The sequence below is a fragment of the Spermophilus citellus genome (assembly GCF_964194105.1).
Source record: "Spermophilus citellus genome assembly, chromosome: 16".
Classification (NCBI taxonomy): domain Eukaryota; kingdom Metazoa; phylum Chordata; class Mammalia; order Rodentia; family Sciuridae; genus Spermophilus; species Spermophilus citellus.
This window is the reverse complement of record NC_138196.1, coordinates 26,993,501-27,010,853: the sequence shown is the minus strand read 5'-3', so window position 1 is coordinate 27,010,853 and position 17,353 is coordinate 26,993,501. Positions and strand designations below refer to the sequence as shown.

Below are 17,353 nucleotides of genomic sequence, written 5' to 3'. Positions count from 1 at the left end.
AGGGTTGGGACACACTTCTGGGCTGGGCTTCACCCTAGGGGTGGCAGCTTCTTTCCTTCTGGGCACTGGATTTCCCTGGGATGTCCTGTAGAGCCTTCAGGTAGATCAGCTGGGTGTCCTGGTCCCCAGCCTATTCCAGCTGCTTTTCTGGGCTTCGTTTGGTCCTTCCATCCCATCCTTCTGACCTTCAGCTTCAGCTGCAAATTCAGAGTTCATGGAGTTAGGAGAACTATCTTTGGAATCAACCTTAAGGCTGCAGGCTTCTTCCTCTAGAAAAGCCATTTCTTCTAGGGAGGGATTCGCAGCGCGCATAGACAATCCCTTGGACAAAAGAAGGCCCAATGCTCCTAATTAGGCAGCCTTTGGAAGTGGCCCTGCCCACACATGGACCACAGGAAGAAGAGGAAGGAGAGGCGAGGGAGGATAGGAGCAGAGATAGAAGAGGAGGAGAAGGATTTCTGCAGGGGGATGAGTTCCTGGATAACCGCATCCACATCCTCATGACCTTTCAGGTGCCTGGGGCTGCTGCCCCCTCAGGAACAGGGGGTGAGCTGGCAGCTGGAGAGTGCCACGTCCCTGGGCTCTGGAGGCAGCTGAGCTTGTTGGGACAACCTTCTGCAGTGGTACTTGACCTTGAACTGCTTGGATGCCACGGGCACCTTTCCCTCTTTCCACTGCCCATCCACCACTGTTCTCAAGGTTTCAGGGATGCCATGGCACTTTGGAGAAGTCCCAATGATTGGAGACTGACTAAAGGCTTTGGTTTGACTCCCAAACCCACAACTGGATTCTGTGATCACCCAGGCTTCTGTTTGCACTCCTCTACTTCAGGGAACTCAAAGCACTCCAGGGACTGCTAAGTACTTACCATTAGTTTGCAATACAAAGGCCTTCACAGTGCCCTGGATTGCTAGACCACAATTACTGTCCTCTTGCCCTGCTTGTTCTTCTTCTTGTTGGCTCTGGGCCTTCCTGCAAGACACGGGAGTTGGCCAGTGTTCACCAACTCCTCACGCATGCTGTGCTTGGTATCCTTGCTCTGCTTGTATTTTTCCTGCTTATCCATTATGTTCTCCTTTTCTCTGTGTTTTGACTGGTGAATCACAACAACATTGGGAGGCAGAGTGAATTCCACTTTCCTGAGGTTGAATTCAGACTTTGGTCGGTTCTGTTCTTGGAGAAATTTCCACTGATCCAAGGTGATTTCTCCAGTAGCTGTATCCACCAAGCGCTCTTCTGGCTCTACTGCTTTGCTACAGGAGTCTCCTTGGAGCTCTCCTTGAGTGGCTCTCAAGATTATGTCCTCAGGCCCAAGCGCTATTGTTTCCCTGCCCAGGGACACACTCCCATTGTCAGTTTCAAGTTCACGCTTCTGGACATAAAAGAGGACATAGGCACGCTGACTCAGGACACAAGTAATGTCACAGGCCACTACCTTAGCATCGTCCATTTTGTACCACTGGCCATTGCCAGCTTTTATGTAACAATAGTAGTGTCCGCTGCGACAGCTCACCCCGGCATGGACCAGCACAGCATAGAGGGCGTACACCAGTGGGCCTCTGCCCTGCTGAGACATGTATGGCTGCATGTCAAGACACTCAGGATAGTGCACGTGCTTAGCCATTTTTTCCCCTGTGAGATCCGAGAACCGTTTCAACACAAGCATAAGAACCTTTGGTGCCTTCTGCAGGGTCAGGGTCTTGCAGGCTGGCCTCTTCTTCTGACAAACACCACACTGGTAGGCGTTCTCCCCTTCCAGCCACTCAGGCTTCACCAAGTGCTCCAGTGCATGCTGCACACTGGGAGCTGCCGTGATGTCTAGCATAATGTCCAGGTAGGGGTCAAAAGTGTCTGAAAGGCCACAGCAGTGGAGACACTTGATTTGCGATCTCCAGCACCCTCCAAATATCTGGCGCATGAGGGTAGGGTCCTTGGAGTGAGCACCCGGCCTCTTGTGCCCACGCAGACATGCTTCCTGCATGGCATGGAGAGTAAAGAGCAGAAATTCATGGGCATCTTCTTGCCGGGAAGTGTGGAAGCCGTCAACCAAAGCAGGCAGGGGCTGAATGACATCCCCAGGGTGGCGGAGAGCCCGCCTCACGTGGGCTTGCATCACACACAGCATGCAGGCCCTGTGACGAGGACAGCGCTGGCAGTGCTCCTGGGACAGCATGTAGTTGGCCAGCGGAGGTGTGTATGTCAGGCACTGCAGGGCTGCATTCACGTAGCAAGTGTTTCCCATGTTCTGCAGCCCAGCACCAGCCGCGGACGGTCTCTGCCAGTTCAGACAAAGTTTCCCTCTAGGAGCCAGCAGTGGCCCCACAGGAGCTGAATTCTTATTTAAGTGTGCGTCAGGGCAAGGTGACAACGATGACTCTGCAGGTAGAGAAGGACCCAAATGGACTTTAGCATCAGCTGCATTTGATGAACATTCAGGTTTTATACAGTCATGAAACTGAGACTCACCTCCACAGTGGAGTGAAGCTGCCTCCATGTCTCCAGGAGCAGTGACCACCAGGTCTCCCCGCTGAATCTGGAGAGGAGAGAGCTTCTCCTTCGGAGCCGGCCTTCAAATGACAGCCGGGTCCATGTTTTCAGCCTTTTATAGCTCAGCCTCCTGACCACACCCACTAACTTCCTGACAGATCCACCAATCACCTGCAAGCACTTAATTGGATTAGGGATTTGGGTGTGGTCAGTTCACTTCCTGGAGAGACTTGTTGACTCTTTTTCCTGTTTGTGGATCTCTGGAGTTTTTGTTTTTTTGTTTGTTTGTTTTTTGAGAGAGAGAGAGAGAGAGAGAGAGAGAGAGAGAGAGAGAATTTTTAATATTTTTTTTTTCATTGTTCGGTGGACATCTTTATTTTATTTTTATGTGGTGCCGGGGATCGAACCCAACTCCAGGGACACGCCAGGCGAGCGCTGTTACCGCTTTAGCCACATCCCCAGCCCAAGGAGTATTTTTATAACCACATTTCATAAGCATTTTGAGGCGTGCACATATTCATAGTGGTAATATCTCAATTAAAATGTTTTTACTTATTAAAATATATATGTATTATTAAACTTTTAAACCACTTTTCTGAGAAAAAGATACATTTCATTTCCTTCTCAATAAACCAAGTCATGCTGGACGGGTCCTGACACATTTCCATGATGGTTTTGAATTCAAAAGGAAGTCCTTTAGGAATATGTCTGCTTGTCTTTGGCAGAAATATCAAGGAGGCAGGGAATAAGATTTTTATTATGTTCAAGATGATGTTCCTTCCAGTACTCATGTATCTTATGTACAGACTTCTCCACCCAAATGCCAGTTCTCATATCGGGTCATAAATAGTTTAAATGGATTAATGATCTAACGTGTTCATTCTCTCGTTCCTTACCTCTGTTGAATCTCATTCCTGAGTGGAATGATGTGGAACATAGTTTGAAATGTATTTGTCTACCTCTGTTGGCTTATAAAATGGACAGCCTTTTGTGTGTGCAGCTTGTGGAGGGCTCTGAAGGAAAACATGGAACCCACCTCTCCACCCAGGATGGAGACTAAGTGGGGAGTCAAAATCTAGAAGCCAGAGAAGAATTCCAAAGGACAGATTGCAAAATGATTTCTCAGTATACCACCAATGGTTTATTCATCTCTATATTTGAGTCTTTAACAAAACTTCTAGAAAATTAGGTACACGTGAGGAGTCTACCACCCAGTTTTCAAAATCATCATTTTCAAGTCACAAATTGTTTCTTCCAAACTCTAGAGAGGAAGAGAAAGAACTGGACTTTTAAAGGCAAAACTGAAGTCATATCATTCATCTCACAATAATGTGTTTCTTACAAACACTTGAACCACTCAAATGTATTTCTTTTAACAAATGCATATTTAAGTGTAGAGGCATAAAAATAATCCTTCAGACCACAGTAACACAAATTCATGGAAACTCAATATTATCTTGCATTTCTTATCCACTAAATGCCTGAGAATCATTTGAGTGTTGTTTTTGGAAACATGTATATAAGCAGTAGTAGCTCAGAAAGGTTTACACAGATGTCCAGGTAAGTAACGCTGATCCAGGACCCAATGATTTCCAAATCAGATACATAGAATACAGAACTGAGATGCAAATGTGTGAGACATTTTTAACAGGAATGTCCACAGGGATTAGGCTGATTGCATTAGACAAGGCATGTGATCCCGTGGCCCCAGGGAAGTATCCACTGTCCCTCCCTTTTCTGTGACATCTAGGAAGCTGACTCTGCTCCTGTGGTGTATGCCCAGCAGCCACCTTCCTGACAACCTGCTGACAGACTAGGGATGGACAGATGGACCTCAGGTTGGATTCCCTTCCCAATGGGTTCTTCAGAGTATGGCTGGGGAAAAGAGTAGAGGAGAAACAGGAGATGATGGAGGTGTAGTCCTTGGGTAAGCCTCACTTCATTTTAAACAGGGGTGTTTGCGTTTAGAAGGATTATATTAATCATTCAACATTTGAATGACTGCAGGAAGATTCAAATTTCAAAGGAAACCTACTCCACCATTCTGGGCTCTATGGGGAGGTCCAGGAGTTCTATGGAAACTGGTCGTTTTTGCCCTGGGCATTTTAAACTGTAAATTGAACAAATTAATGGGCTTCATCCTGGTAGTTTCATCCATGCACATGTCAAGCTTTCCCCTGTTCATCCACCCTTCTACCCATTTCCCCTTCTTCTGTCTTCAATTTCCATCTCTCACCCTAGCCATACCCTTCCCAGTCCTTGGGGGTCCCACCTCTACCTTTCAGTCATCTGTTTCCTTTAGTTTCCACACATGAGAGAAAACACTGGAGCCTTTTATGTTTTAAATCTTTATTTATTTATTCACTTGTATGTGGTGCTGAGGATCAAACCCAGGGTCTCACACCTGCAAGGCAAGCGATCTACCACTGAGCTACAGCCCAGCCCTGGAGCCTTATCTTTCAGTGTGTAGAATGTGGGGTCTTCCAGTTCCAGGAAAGCTCTTGACGTTGACAGGATTTCCTTCTTCATGGCTGAATGTCAGTGGTTAGTTCATTTTTGCTTTTTCTCTTGTGTCCTCCTCAGTTTTGGTAAATAAACAGGTGAAGGTTGGCTCTGAAAGGAAAGTGACCACGACACTTGGAGTGACCAAGAGATCTTTATTGTGGTGAGAGAGAGAGAGAGAGAGAGAGAGAGAGAGAGAGAGAGAGAAAGAGAGAGTGAAAGAGAAAGAGAGTGAGAGAGAGAGAGAAAGAGAAAGAGAGAGAGTGAGAGAGAGAGAGAAGACAGCAAAGCACAAGAGAGAGAAAAAAGAGAAAACTAGAGGGAGAGGGAGAGAGAGAGAGAGGGGAAGAGAGAGTGACAGGAAGGAGAGAGAAGGAGAGGGGAGAGTTTTGATAGCCAAAATCTGACGGGGTCTCTGGGTCTGCAAGCTGCTTTGTTGGCCCACAGTGATTGGATCATACAGTAGTTGCTAAGGGTCTCATCTTCTGCCCTCAATGAGAGGGAAGAAGTTAGATGTGGGTTTCCTTTGCACCAGATGTGTGGGGGTCAAGTGTTCAGCCTTGAGTGGGGTTAAGTGTTCTGACTTGAGGCAAACAAGGGATAAGGAACCAGATGGGTGAGGGTCAAGTGTTCAGCCCACCCTGCAGCTGACATTGGTTCAGCCTGCTCTGCCACTAACAGGTCCCATGGAATCGGTTTCTAAATGTTCCCCCCTTTCAATTGTATGGAAGCATGTGAGAAGCATTGCTTTTAGATCCTGTCAAAAATTTGCTGAAACTCAGCAGTGATCCTATCTACCAATGGATGTTCCTTGGGAGAATCTTTACAACAACTGGTTCAATTCCTTCCTTGTGTTTTGAATATATACTGAGGTCAATTTTAAAATGTCATGGGCATTTTATGTCCAAGGGAAGGAATTTGGGTAGGAATTTATCCACTTCCTCAAGATTTTAAAATTTATTAGCTTTTTTTTTTCAAAAAGAATTCCTCATGATTCAGGATTCCCTTAGTTTCTCTGGTGTCAGTTGTAAGGTCTCCTGTCACCTCTAATTTATTCAGGTCACCTGCCTCTCCTCTGTTATTTTATTTGTGTTTATATTTTCTGGTCTTTGTAGCAAAAGGCCTTTCAATTTTAATTATTATTTGCGTAAATGGGCTGGGATTGCTCTTACTAGTAGTGCACTTCGCCCGTCTCACAGCAGGGCAAGATAACCACGGTCTCTGTGGTCAGCTTTTCTCTTTTTTTTAGACGTTGAGACCAAACCAGATGGAAACTGTTGGAAGTTGGGCCAGAGCTTGAGGAAGTAGTCCCCTAATGCTCTTGGGGAATAAGCACCTCATCCCTGGCTCCTCACTCTCTCTGCTCCTGGTTGCCATTAGAGAGTATCTTTTCTCTCTCATGCCCTTGTGCCAGGATGTTCTGCCTCACCTCAGGCCTAAAGTATTGCAGTCAGGTGGCCATGGGTTGAAACTCTAAAACTGAGTCCAAAACAAAATGCTTGTTCTATAAGTTCTTCTTGTCATATATTTTGTTCACAGCCACAAAAACTGGCAATGAGGGGGGTAGTTTATTCATGCAATTACAGACACTGTGAGCTAATCAAAGAAAGGGAAGGCACCTGAGAGAACCTGAAAAGCTGAGTGGTGTAACAGGAATCTATTACTTGTGTTAGGAGGTGTGCAGACAGAATCAAACTCTGAACAGGTCCCCTTCAGGCACAGAGGAAGCAACTGTGGGCCTGGGTACAGTGTAGTGGTACAGTGCTTGTCTAGCCAGCCCAAAGAATCAAACACTGCAACAAACACAAACACACCCAAATCTGCAAATTCTCACAAAATATAAGGAGACATATGAGAGGAAACAAAACTCAGGGTGTCAAAATTCAGGTCCAGAGCCCCACAGCCCCCAAGGAACTGCACCAAAGACTGAGAAAGAGAGAATCAACAGGCCCCAAGGAGATCATGATGCAGCCACCACCTGCATGAGGTCCTGTGAGAGGCTTCCAGAGGATCCAACCTGCTCTGACTTGGACTTCTGACCTGTGAGTCTATGACTTAATGGATTTTATTGGTGTTGCCACTCAGTTTCTGGCAATGTGCTGCACATAACTAGAAAAGAAGCACAGAGAATTTCCCCTTCTCCCTCCAACAATTCACAACATAAATTGAACATCCAAAGAAGATTTAAATGATGCACATGAAAGAGATGGGGAACAGGCTGAGAAAGAGAATCATGTGAAACAAATTTCATTTGTATCTTCTAAATCCAGTTGATTCTGACGTTGGTGAAAATCAGGAAAAAAGAAAAAAAAACTACCAAATATATCTCCTTGGTGGTATAATCAAGACTTTCTACATATTACACAAATGCCAGCACAAATTAATATTGGTTTCCTTGTTCAAAGAACATGGGGGGGGCTGGGAATGTGGCTCAAGCGGTAGCACGCTCACCTGGCATGCATGAGGCCCGGATTCGATCCTCAGCACCACATACCAACAAAGATGTTGTGTTAGCCAAGAACTAAGAAATAAATATTAAAAATTCTCTCTCTCTCTCTCTCTCTCTCTCTCTCTCTCTCTCTATCCTCTCTCACTCTCTCTTACAAAAAAAAAAGAACATGGGGAAATTATCATTAAATGCAACAAATTGCAAACCAAACTTTTTGTTTCATTATGTCTCTCAGGTTAAAATTGTGTTTTTTCTGTTTTAATTATTGTTGATCTGAGTAATAGGAGTACAACTGTCACTTAATAATGTAAATTCAATCATTCCACTTGCTTCACCTTTGCAAATACCAGATTAAGTGGAGAGATGAGAGAACATTAAACTTGAATGTGAAGTCCTTGAAAATGCAAATTTAAAAATAAACTTGTTTAATTCTGAAAAGTTCCCCCAGTGGACACAAGGGAACCAATGTGAATGAAGCTCAAGAAGTTCCTGAGGAATACAAGGGGGTGGGGTATGGTCTGAAGGTACACAGGATTGAGGAAACCCTGTCTAGGACCTGGACAGTGTCAATATGACTTTCCTGTCAAACACTCTGGTTGGTTGAAAGCTGAGAGTTGAAACTGTAGGTTACTACATTCTTTTCTTGACAGGGTTTAAAATAAGCATATGCCATTTAAGAAAGATCACTTATTATGACCTTTTCAATCAAACATCATTCATATGGCTTATTTTACAGGGACTTGTGTATGTCAAGAGAGGATTCAAATTACTTCAACTTTTTTCATATTGATTAAGGGTGTTCTTCAATTATGGGGTGCTCAGATTTAGATTTCACAAGTACAATTGAACATTTCTTCACATTTTTTTCATGGCTTTATTGAGGTAAAATTGAAGTACAATAAAATGCACATAGTGGAAGCATGCAATTTGATAGTTTTGACATGTACGTAACTAATACAATCTTATATTTTAAATTTGAAGCATTTCCATTGCCTTTTAAAAAAGTTAAAATCATGCAGATTGTTTAATGCATAATTGATTATATTAGAAATCAATCACCTTAAGATCTATAGAATCCCATCACCACACTTCAGGCCCTTCAACACAAAATGGAACACCTATACATACCTCACAGGTCAAGGAAGAAGGCACAAGAGAAGGAAATAAACAGTGTTTTGGAAGAAGTGATAATAAAAGCTTCAAATATTAGAATTTCTGGGATAAAAGAGCACTCAGATGAACATTTATAACTTAACATATTACTAAGAAAGAAGCTAGGTTAAGAATCAAATAATTTTCAAATTTGGAAGTAGGAAAAAATATGAGTAGGAGCAAAAATATGTGAACTACAGAGAAAAAAAATTTTAGTTCTTATATCTTGTAATAGCAGGTTAGAATATAGGCTACAGAAACTCAAGTTTGTCTCCATCATGGGTTCCTACATGCAGAACATTGGCAGGACCTCCCAAACAGCTGACATTCCTACGATTGATTTCTTGTACATTTTCTTGTGCAGTCTAAGGTAGTAAGATTGACTGAAGCCTTTCCCACATAGATGCCACTCATGAGGTTTCTCTCCATTGAGCTGGCTCGATTTTTCTAAGGTTAGGGTCTTAAAGAGAGGTCTTTCCACACAGGCAACACTCCCATGGCCTCTCTCCAAGGCAAGTCATGTTTCATTTTTCCATACTAGGGTGATGGCCAAGGAGTATGCCACACAGCTGGCATGCATGTTATTTTTCTCCAGTGTGTGTTCTCTCATGAACTCTGAGACCAGATGATCCACTGAAGGCTTTCCCACACATAGGGCATTTGTATGGTTTCTCTCCAGTATGTGTTTTCTCATGGTGTCTCAGGCCAGATGATAGACTGAAGGCTTTCCCACATACACCACATACATATGGTTTCTCACCAGTGTGGATTCTCTGATGTGGTTTAAGGTAACAAGATTGACTGAAGGCTTTCCCACACAGGTGGCATTGATAGGGTTTCTCTCCAGTGTGTGTTCTCTGATGAAGTTTAAGGTAGCATGTTTGACTAGAGGATTTCTCACATAATTGACATTGATATGGTTTCTCTCCCGTGTGGATTATCTGATGACGACTAAGGTGAACTGAATTGCTGAAGGCTTTCCCACACACATGGCATTTGTATGGTCTGTCTCCAGTGTGAATTTTTGCATGTATTCTAAGGTAGCATGATTGACCAAAGGATTTCCCACACAATTGATATTGGTATGGTTTCTCTCCCGTGTGGGTTATCTGATGACGACGAAGATGAACTGATTTGCTGAAGGCTTTCCCACACACACGGCATTTGTATGGTTTCTCTCCTGTGTGGATTTTATCATGCATTTGAAGGTTGTATAATTTACAAAAAGCTTTCCCACACCGATGACATCTGTATAGTTTCTCTCCAGTATGGACTTTCTCATGCATTTTGAGGTTGTAAGACTTCCTGAAGGCTTTCTGACACACGTGGCATTCATTTTGTTTATCACCTGTTTGGGTTCTCTCATGTTGTCTATGCTTAGAGCAGTAACTGAAGACTTTCTCAGAAAAATTATATTCACAATTCTTTCCCCCTGTTCTAGTTTCATTGAGTCTGCTTAGATGAGAGGTTTGATTAAAGGATTTGCTGCATAGATGACATTCATATTGTATCTCTCCAGGGTCATTCTTGTTGAATTTTCTAGGTTGTAAACAGTTCCTATGTCCTTTCAAATATTCTTGCCCTTCACATGAGACACAATCATTTTTCTGGTTTTCACCAAGATACAAATTGTCAGCAAGGGATGGTGCACAGTGTTTGTTGTCCCAGTAGTTCCTTTCTTTTCTCCATTTTAAGGAATACTCTTTAAAATGAGATTCCTGTTTTGTAAAGAAGATGAACATTTCTTAACAATGTCTCCATATAACTTAATTTTTTTGCATAAGAATCTTAGAACAATCCATTGTAATATGAAAATGAAAATCTTCTTACTTTTAATTTCGTGAATATTGTAGATAATTCCCAGGTGAGCCAAGTATTTTCCATTTACTAGTATTTTATTTAAAGGGGCTCTGATTAACTTTATGGTCTTCAGTATTTCAAATAGCTACATGAGAAATGCTTGTGCATTTGGAATCTTTTTAATTTCTCCCAGAATGCAAGCTATACAGATGTTTTAACACAGAAGTTGTGTATTCCCAACATAATGACAGCCATCAAATTGTACTTGGTCACTAATTTATTCCACAGACAGGTTTTTAACTTACATAATGAGTGTTCCCATTCTTGAAACTTACCATTGACCTGTTGATGGGTGTAGCCTTTCTTTTCAAAACTGCTCTGCACATCATTTCATGTTTTTGATATTCATTTACATCCCTAGAAAAGTTGGAAATACAAATTGGTAGCATGAAATTCAGAGACACAAAGTTGAAAGTCAACAATCTCATGAGAATGTCTTTTTTCATCATTGACTCTTTCATGGAGGATATGGCTTAGATTAAAAAAAATACATATCTTGGAAAAATAGAACACTGTGAATTATAAAAAAAACATCATCATAGAATTATTGTTAAAAAAGTAATGGAGAAAAAAATTTAAAGGAGAAAATCTGAAAAAGAGACATGAAAATTGACCTAAAAAACACACTAACAGGTTTTCCCCTCAATGAAAATCTAAATATAGAGGAATCATTTTGAATTTAGATTAAAAGAAGCTACATCATACATGAGAAATTTTGTCCCATGGTCCCCTACTATATTTTAGACAACCACATTAATTTCACAGCTATGTCAGTTAATATTTCCAAGCTCAGTCACTGGCTGGGCAACCATCTCTGTAGAATCACAAATGTCTCTGTCTCTTACCTGCACTCTGCCTTGGGAGAAATCCTGTCCCTTCTCCCATCCACAGGATTTTTCCTTCCTCCAGATACAAATTCACATCTGATTTGCAGAACAGATACCCTATGCATGGTAAAAAAAAAAAAAAAAAAAAAAAAAAAAAGCCATTGGATTTTAGCATTTCTGCCAAGAAATGTGCATTAGCGACAAGACCAAGAAGATGCGTTAACAACAATAGAGAACCAAGGCACTGGGAGAAAGTATTTAGCAGAGAAAATTTTGAAGTTCACTCACTGCAGCAGAATAAAGTTAGAATGCTCCCATACCAGGGAGGACTGAAGGCACCAATGCTCACAATGACATTCAAAGAATGCCAGATCAGCAGTTCTTTCAGGTACTTCATCTCTCCACTAAATATTACTTTCAAATGGAATCCAGATAATCACACAAAAATGTTCAGAATTCTCTTGTTTTGGTATTCAATCCTCCAGCACAGTGACAATATAAGTATAATGATTTACAAATATCAGGTCTATGTATAATTTAAGTTTAATGGATACATAACATTATGGTGTGGACTATATTGTAGTGTGGTGTAAAATAAGTTGTAATTAAAGTAATAAATAAGATCAGCTTTCTTGCATGTAATTGTAAGTTCTATGAGAAAGTCAGGACAGAGATTGGAATTGAATAGAGAGAGGCTATTCCAGATACTGTTATTGAAGAAATAGGTATACCCTCACATCTTTCATATATATCATTAATGGACTTACCAACTGATACCAGATGATTAATGATTTCCAGCATCACTGATCCGTGTAGCATTTTCTGACATGGGTCCAGCATGGCCCACTCTTCTTGGGTGAAACTTTTGCTTACATCTTCAGTGGTCACCAATTCCTAGGACGGTATTGACAAGCTAGTTTAGGAAGAGCAAGGAGATCAACTTCACAAAAGAAGGGTTGAGAGGACAGCATGAGGCAGAGGGGAAACTAGGTGTGCAGGAGATCAAACTGTTAAAGCACCAGCCTATTCATTTTCAGCTTCCAACATTCTTAATTTCAGAAACCCAGAATGTACATACATTGAATTCATAGAATTTATACTAAAGGAATATGGAATGATAGAGAATCATGAAATATGAAAAAAAAATTTAAGGACTGGTAAGAATAACTTTCAATCAGGCTATTATAAAATTTTCACTTGAATCTTTTCAACTAAAATTTAAATCCCCATTTATTTAAATAACTTTCCAGAATTATCACCAGGCCAACCTTAACATTAATTTGTCATCTTGAAAATTGGTTATGTATAAAATAGTCATTTTCACAAAGAGGTATCTAATATCCCTCATCAGTAAAATATTTAGTAATGTGAGTGTTTAAACAGCCAATGAATTTTTTTATATCTTCAAAACATGATTAAACTATAACCCTATAACCAGAAAAATGCAGTCATTCTTGAACCAATCTTCAGAATTTTTGAGAACTGAGCAAACTACATGTAACTTGGTGTCAGTAGGAAGAGTCACTCTTCTCAATGTGACCAAGGAGGTCAGAATAAGGTGAAGGACAGACATTTGAGCAGCACAAGGCAAAGTCTCTGAGACTTGTACTCTGAGGCAGAATCCCAGCAACCAACCCTTACTACAACTCTCATCCTCAATTCTCTCTTGAGCTCCAAAGACTACTTTTCAAAATCTCTCTGATATCTTCATCTCATTTCTCTATTTCTTTATTAGTTTTCATGTATCCAGTTGTTCAAAAAATTTGCTTCCTCTACTACGTGATTTACTAGTATATTTTAATGACAAACATCAATTAAGTTAACATACCTTGGTGTAAACAACTTCCAGTATGAAATATGAAGGAATATTTTATTAGTAAGTTGTAACAATATTGGGAATAAAAATGATCTTGATTAATTAGGTTTTTTTTTGGGGGGGGGATTATCAAAAGTTGACATTTGGGCTGGGGATGTGGCTCAAGCGGTAGCATGCTCGCCTGGCATGCATGCGGCCCGGGTTCGATCCTCAGCACCACATACCAACAAAGATGTTGTGTCCGCCAAGAACTAAAAAATAAATATTAAAATTCTCTCTCTCTCTCTCTCTCTCTCTCTCTCTCTCTCTCTCTCTCTCAAAAAGTAGTGGCAAGGGTAAAAGGTGAAGAGGAAGCAGGCTGTGTTGTCCAGCAATTTCACAGTCTGAGCTAGAAAACCATTCTGATACTGAGAAGAAATCAGTATGGGAGAGAAATTGGCTTTTCCCAGCAATGTAGAGAATGTGGGAGTCTTGCCAGCTTACAGACATTCTGTGTCCACTTTCTGCCCAAGAAATTAGAAATCCCTGCAGTTTCTTTTGGTTTTTGTTTGGTTTGGTTTTTTTCTTTTATTATTCTTTGTTTTGGTGAAGCCAGAATTAGACAGGCAGTCAGCATAGATAGGCAAATCAAATCAGGTCAGACGAAGAGGCCAATTTTGAGTGAGTCTGGAAGCTGGACACTGTCCCTTGAGGGATAAAAATGTCATTCCTTTAGGAAGCTTTCTCCACACTCAGGGAGAAATTACCCCAGCTCCTACCTGTTGCTAAGGTGACCTGTCCCAGGAATTGTTCCTCCCTATAGTGAACTATAAGGTTGTTAATGAATTTGCCCTGAGCTGCTCCACCCTGCCTTTTGCCCTTCAGCCCAACTTTTTCCCACCTTTTGACCATCCTGCTGAGCATTTCCTTGGCCTAGTCCTGTAAGCAGGAAGGAGAAAGATAAGAAGAGGGAAGGAGAACAAAGGAAGTCTAGGACCTATAAAAAGGGCAGGACACCTCACTTCTTGGGATACCAGGATAGCAGCTATGGCGCCCTTCTCCCTCACAGGAGAAGTCTGTTACCCAGTTTTAAATAAACCCTGCTTTATATGCTTGCCTCAGCATGCTTCTCTAATGCTACACTTCAACATGTGAGGGAGCAGAACTTGTAATGAGGTATCATGGGGATTGCTTTTGATTGTGTACCCAAGATGAAGTGGCCATGGGTCCTGTATTTTCACTGACTTCCGTGCCCAAGTCTTGAGTCCACCTGGACACAGGAGTGGGAATGTGCTAAAGTTTTACCCGGAGCTTTGGGCAGTGACAGAAAATTTGGCTTCTAGGCTGTAGGTCTTCAGAGTGGAGACAACCAAAAGGGGAGTTCCATTTCAAAGAGGGGATCTGAACTCTCAGATAGGGACAAAGCCGCCAGGACATAGAGCTGTGTATATAGTTGGGGTGTGGAAAGGTGCTACCTTCTGCATTCTAGCTCAGTATGCCCCAGTTCCCCCATGCCCAGAGGTGTCTGGAGGCAATTTTCAGACTCCTCCCCCAGCAAATGGGAAGCACCTGAGTCTTGCAATCTGCATTGACTCACAGGCTGTTCAGGAGAGGGGACTGGCCAGCATCTGCAGCCAGAGCCACACTCCCAATATAGACAGAAAAAGAGAGCCACTCTGAGGACTTATTCTGCTCTGAACAGGAAAATTTCCTCCAACGCTCATTAGCAGGCAAGAAGCAGGCAGAGCTAAGCAGACAGACCCCTGACAAGTTTGTCCAGTTTGGGTCAAAGTTGAGATGCAAAAATGAGTAGAATGATTTCATGTCAAAAACACTTTCATACTCAGGGATGTTAAATCCAAATCTATGGAAACCTCCCCATTTTAAAATCCTCAGCAAGGACAAAACCCAGATCCCTTTGTGATTGTTTTTGCACTACTTCTTTACTCTCAAGTGTCCTGTAAAATCTCCCCACATTCGTTCTTGCAAAGATCTATTAAACGGGCAAACTTTTCAATTACCTGGAATTTTCCTCAGTAGTTTTCTCTCTCCTCCATCCCTTTCATTACTCTTTCATTCTTCTTCCTCTTATTTTTCTGTGGTCTTCCTTCCCTTTCTCACTTGTTTCCTTTGTATTTTCTTTTTCATCCCCTTCCAATACATTGAATAGTGTTCATAGTTTGACTAATGCTTAAGGCTTCAGCTACTGTTGAACCACAACACAAAGAAAAGATCACTGACTCCAATTTTACATCAAATTAAAGAAATCTTATATTGTGTACACAAGAGAGCTGGCCAGTGACTATCTCACCCCAAAAGCTGGGCCAGAGAACAGCAACAACTCACAGGAAAGAAAAGGTTTTTATAGCACAAAAAGTTACAAAGGGAGTGTTGTGGTAACTTACAGCTAACAGGGATCTGGCAAATGTAATACAAAGGCCGATGTTAATGATCAGGTTAATGATCTACATGGCTTCACATTTCAAGGTAGAGAGTAAATTGAGATTCTAACATCAGAATTATGTGGCACTGCTCAGGTGTTAGGGAGGGTTTTTATCTGGTCAAGGAGAGACAGTCATGGGTGAGTTCAGAGGATGGGCAGGAATTCCAAACAAGTTCGTACAGCAGAGGGTCAGGCCAAATAGAAATCTTACTACTTTATTATAAAACCGAAACTAACTTTTCATAACTTTGTGACAAAATGACTCCCAACCTTAAAATGGAATTAGGCTGGGTTCATCACCATCTATTGTATTTATTTCTTACTTTTCTCATATTGAACATCATTTTAGAGATCAGTAGTAAATTGTCAACATATGTTAATGAAATGTTATCATATGTTACATGGATGGCTAAAAGTGAGCTCTACTCTCCTCTCTAATTGAAACTGGAGATTGAACTTCCCTTTCTGATTACATTAGAGGACCCTCACACAACAGAAGCAACAGAGTCCATTGCAGCCTGTGCTCCAACAACTTAGAGCATATAAAAACCTGAAGAGACAAGCCAGCAGGAGGCCCCCATAGGTTACAACCACAGTAAGAGGGCCCTCAGAATTGCACTAACCAGTGACACGCAATAGAATATAGAAAAGTCTTTACAAGTTAATTGACCACAGATAAAATGCAACTGTATTTTCTAATATGGCATGAATTGCATTAAGTAGACACTGTAAATTAATTTTCCTTTTAAATCATTTTTCCATTTTGTTTTGTGACTCCATTCTGTAAAACAACCATGCCAAGTAGAAGGGTTATAATGGGGGCAAGATGTTCTTTTCGTTTTGCTATAGAAACCTTTAAGAACATGGAAATACCTAATAGGGCATTGTTTCTATACCTAGGGCAACAGGGCTCTGTTTCTGTAACTGGGGTGATTGGGTAACTGTGATTAGTCAGGCTTCCCACCGCTTGACTGCACTCTCCCGCTTCTGTAACCTGGCTGGTTTGCATTGGCTGGACTCCTGAACATCCCTTTTGTGGTTTTCAGGCTTATAAGGAGTGCCCTTGTACTCAATAGAGGCTTGATTTGATTATATGTGAGTGGTCTGGAAGTCCATTTATGAAACAGGACAAAGCTTTACTATAACACCGGATCACCACTGTAGTCAAGCACTTCTTCATATTTAAACTAACTGTATTTGTTTTACATTTAAGTTTCTTTGCTTTGCTCCATCTATTATTTCACTGATTTTAATTGTACTTGATGTAGTATTAATGAGAACTTTGTGCTGGACTCTGCCCCCAGCACCCAAGCAGGGCAATGTGCCTTCGAGTAATCAGGAAGACATTGTCCTGGACCATGTGTTTTCAAGGCAGCCATCTGTCAATAACACCAACATGAGAACACTCTGCCCTGCTGTCTTCCACCCAAACCCTGAAATTGCTTTCTACTCACCTCCTGGGCCAAAAAATGTAGAGAGAGTGACTGGCACTGGCACCTGCCAGGAGAATAAGGCACTCTGGGTAGAACCCTGTCCTCTGTGCGAAGATAGCGGTCCAAAGGCCAGAGGGGTCTCCCTTAAAGTTGCCAAGGCTGCCTCCAAAAGGCATGGCATGGGCCAAGCATCACACCTAGGTACCGCCAGGTGTCCTGATGTGACCAAACAGCCCTGTCTGCAGCCTGCAGCATGTAGAGAGAGACCAAGACCCCAGAATCAGCATCAGGGCCCCAGGTGAAAGTCAAGCCCATGGATCCATAAAAAAAAGTAGAAAAAAACCCCATCTTACTTAGCAGCAGCCCCTTCAAAACTCCCCAGGGGGCATTTTCTCCCCCTCACAC

At 41.9% G+C, this 17,353-nt stretch overlaps 1 protein-coding gene across 1 annotated transcript in view; it reads right to left on the bottom strand.

Annotated features, from left to right (window-relative positions):
- Window positions 1-910: 910 nt before the first annotated feature.
- LOC308635281 (ubiquitin carboxyl-terminal hydrolase 17-like protein 6) overlaps window positions 911-17,353 on the bottom strand; it is a gene marked incomplete at both ends in the record, with an annotated part of 43,009 nt that continues 26,566 nt past the window's right edge. Inside the window, 2 exons of the mRNA XM_081269641.1 lie at window positions 911-2,376; window positions 2,467-2,567. Of these exons, the coding sequence (XP_081125767.1) occupies window positions 911-2,376; window positions 2,467-2,567 (1,567 nt within the window). The remainder of the gene's footprint in view (window positions 2,377-2,466; window positions 2,568-17,353) is intronic.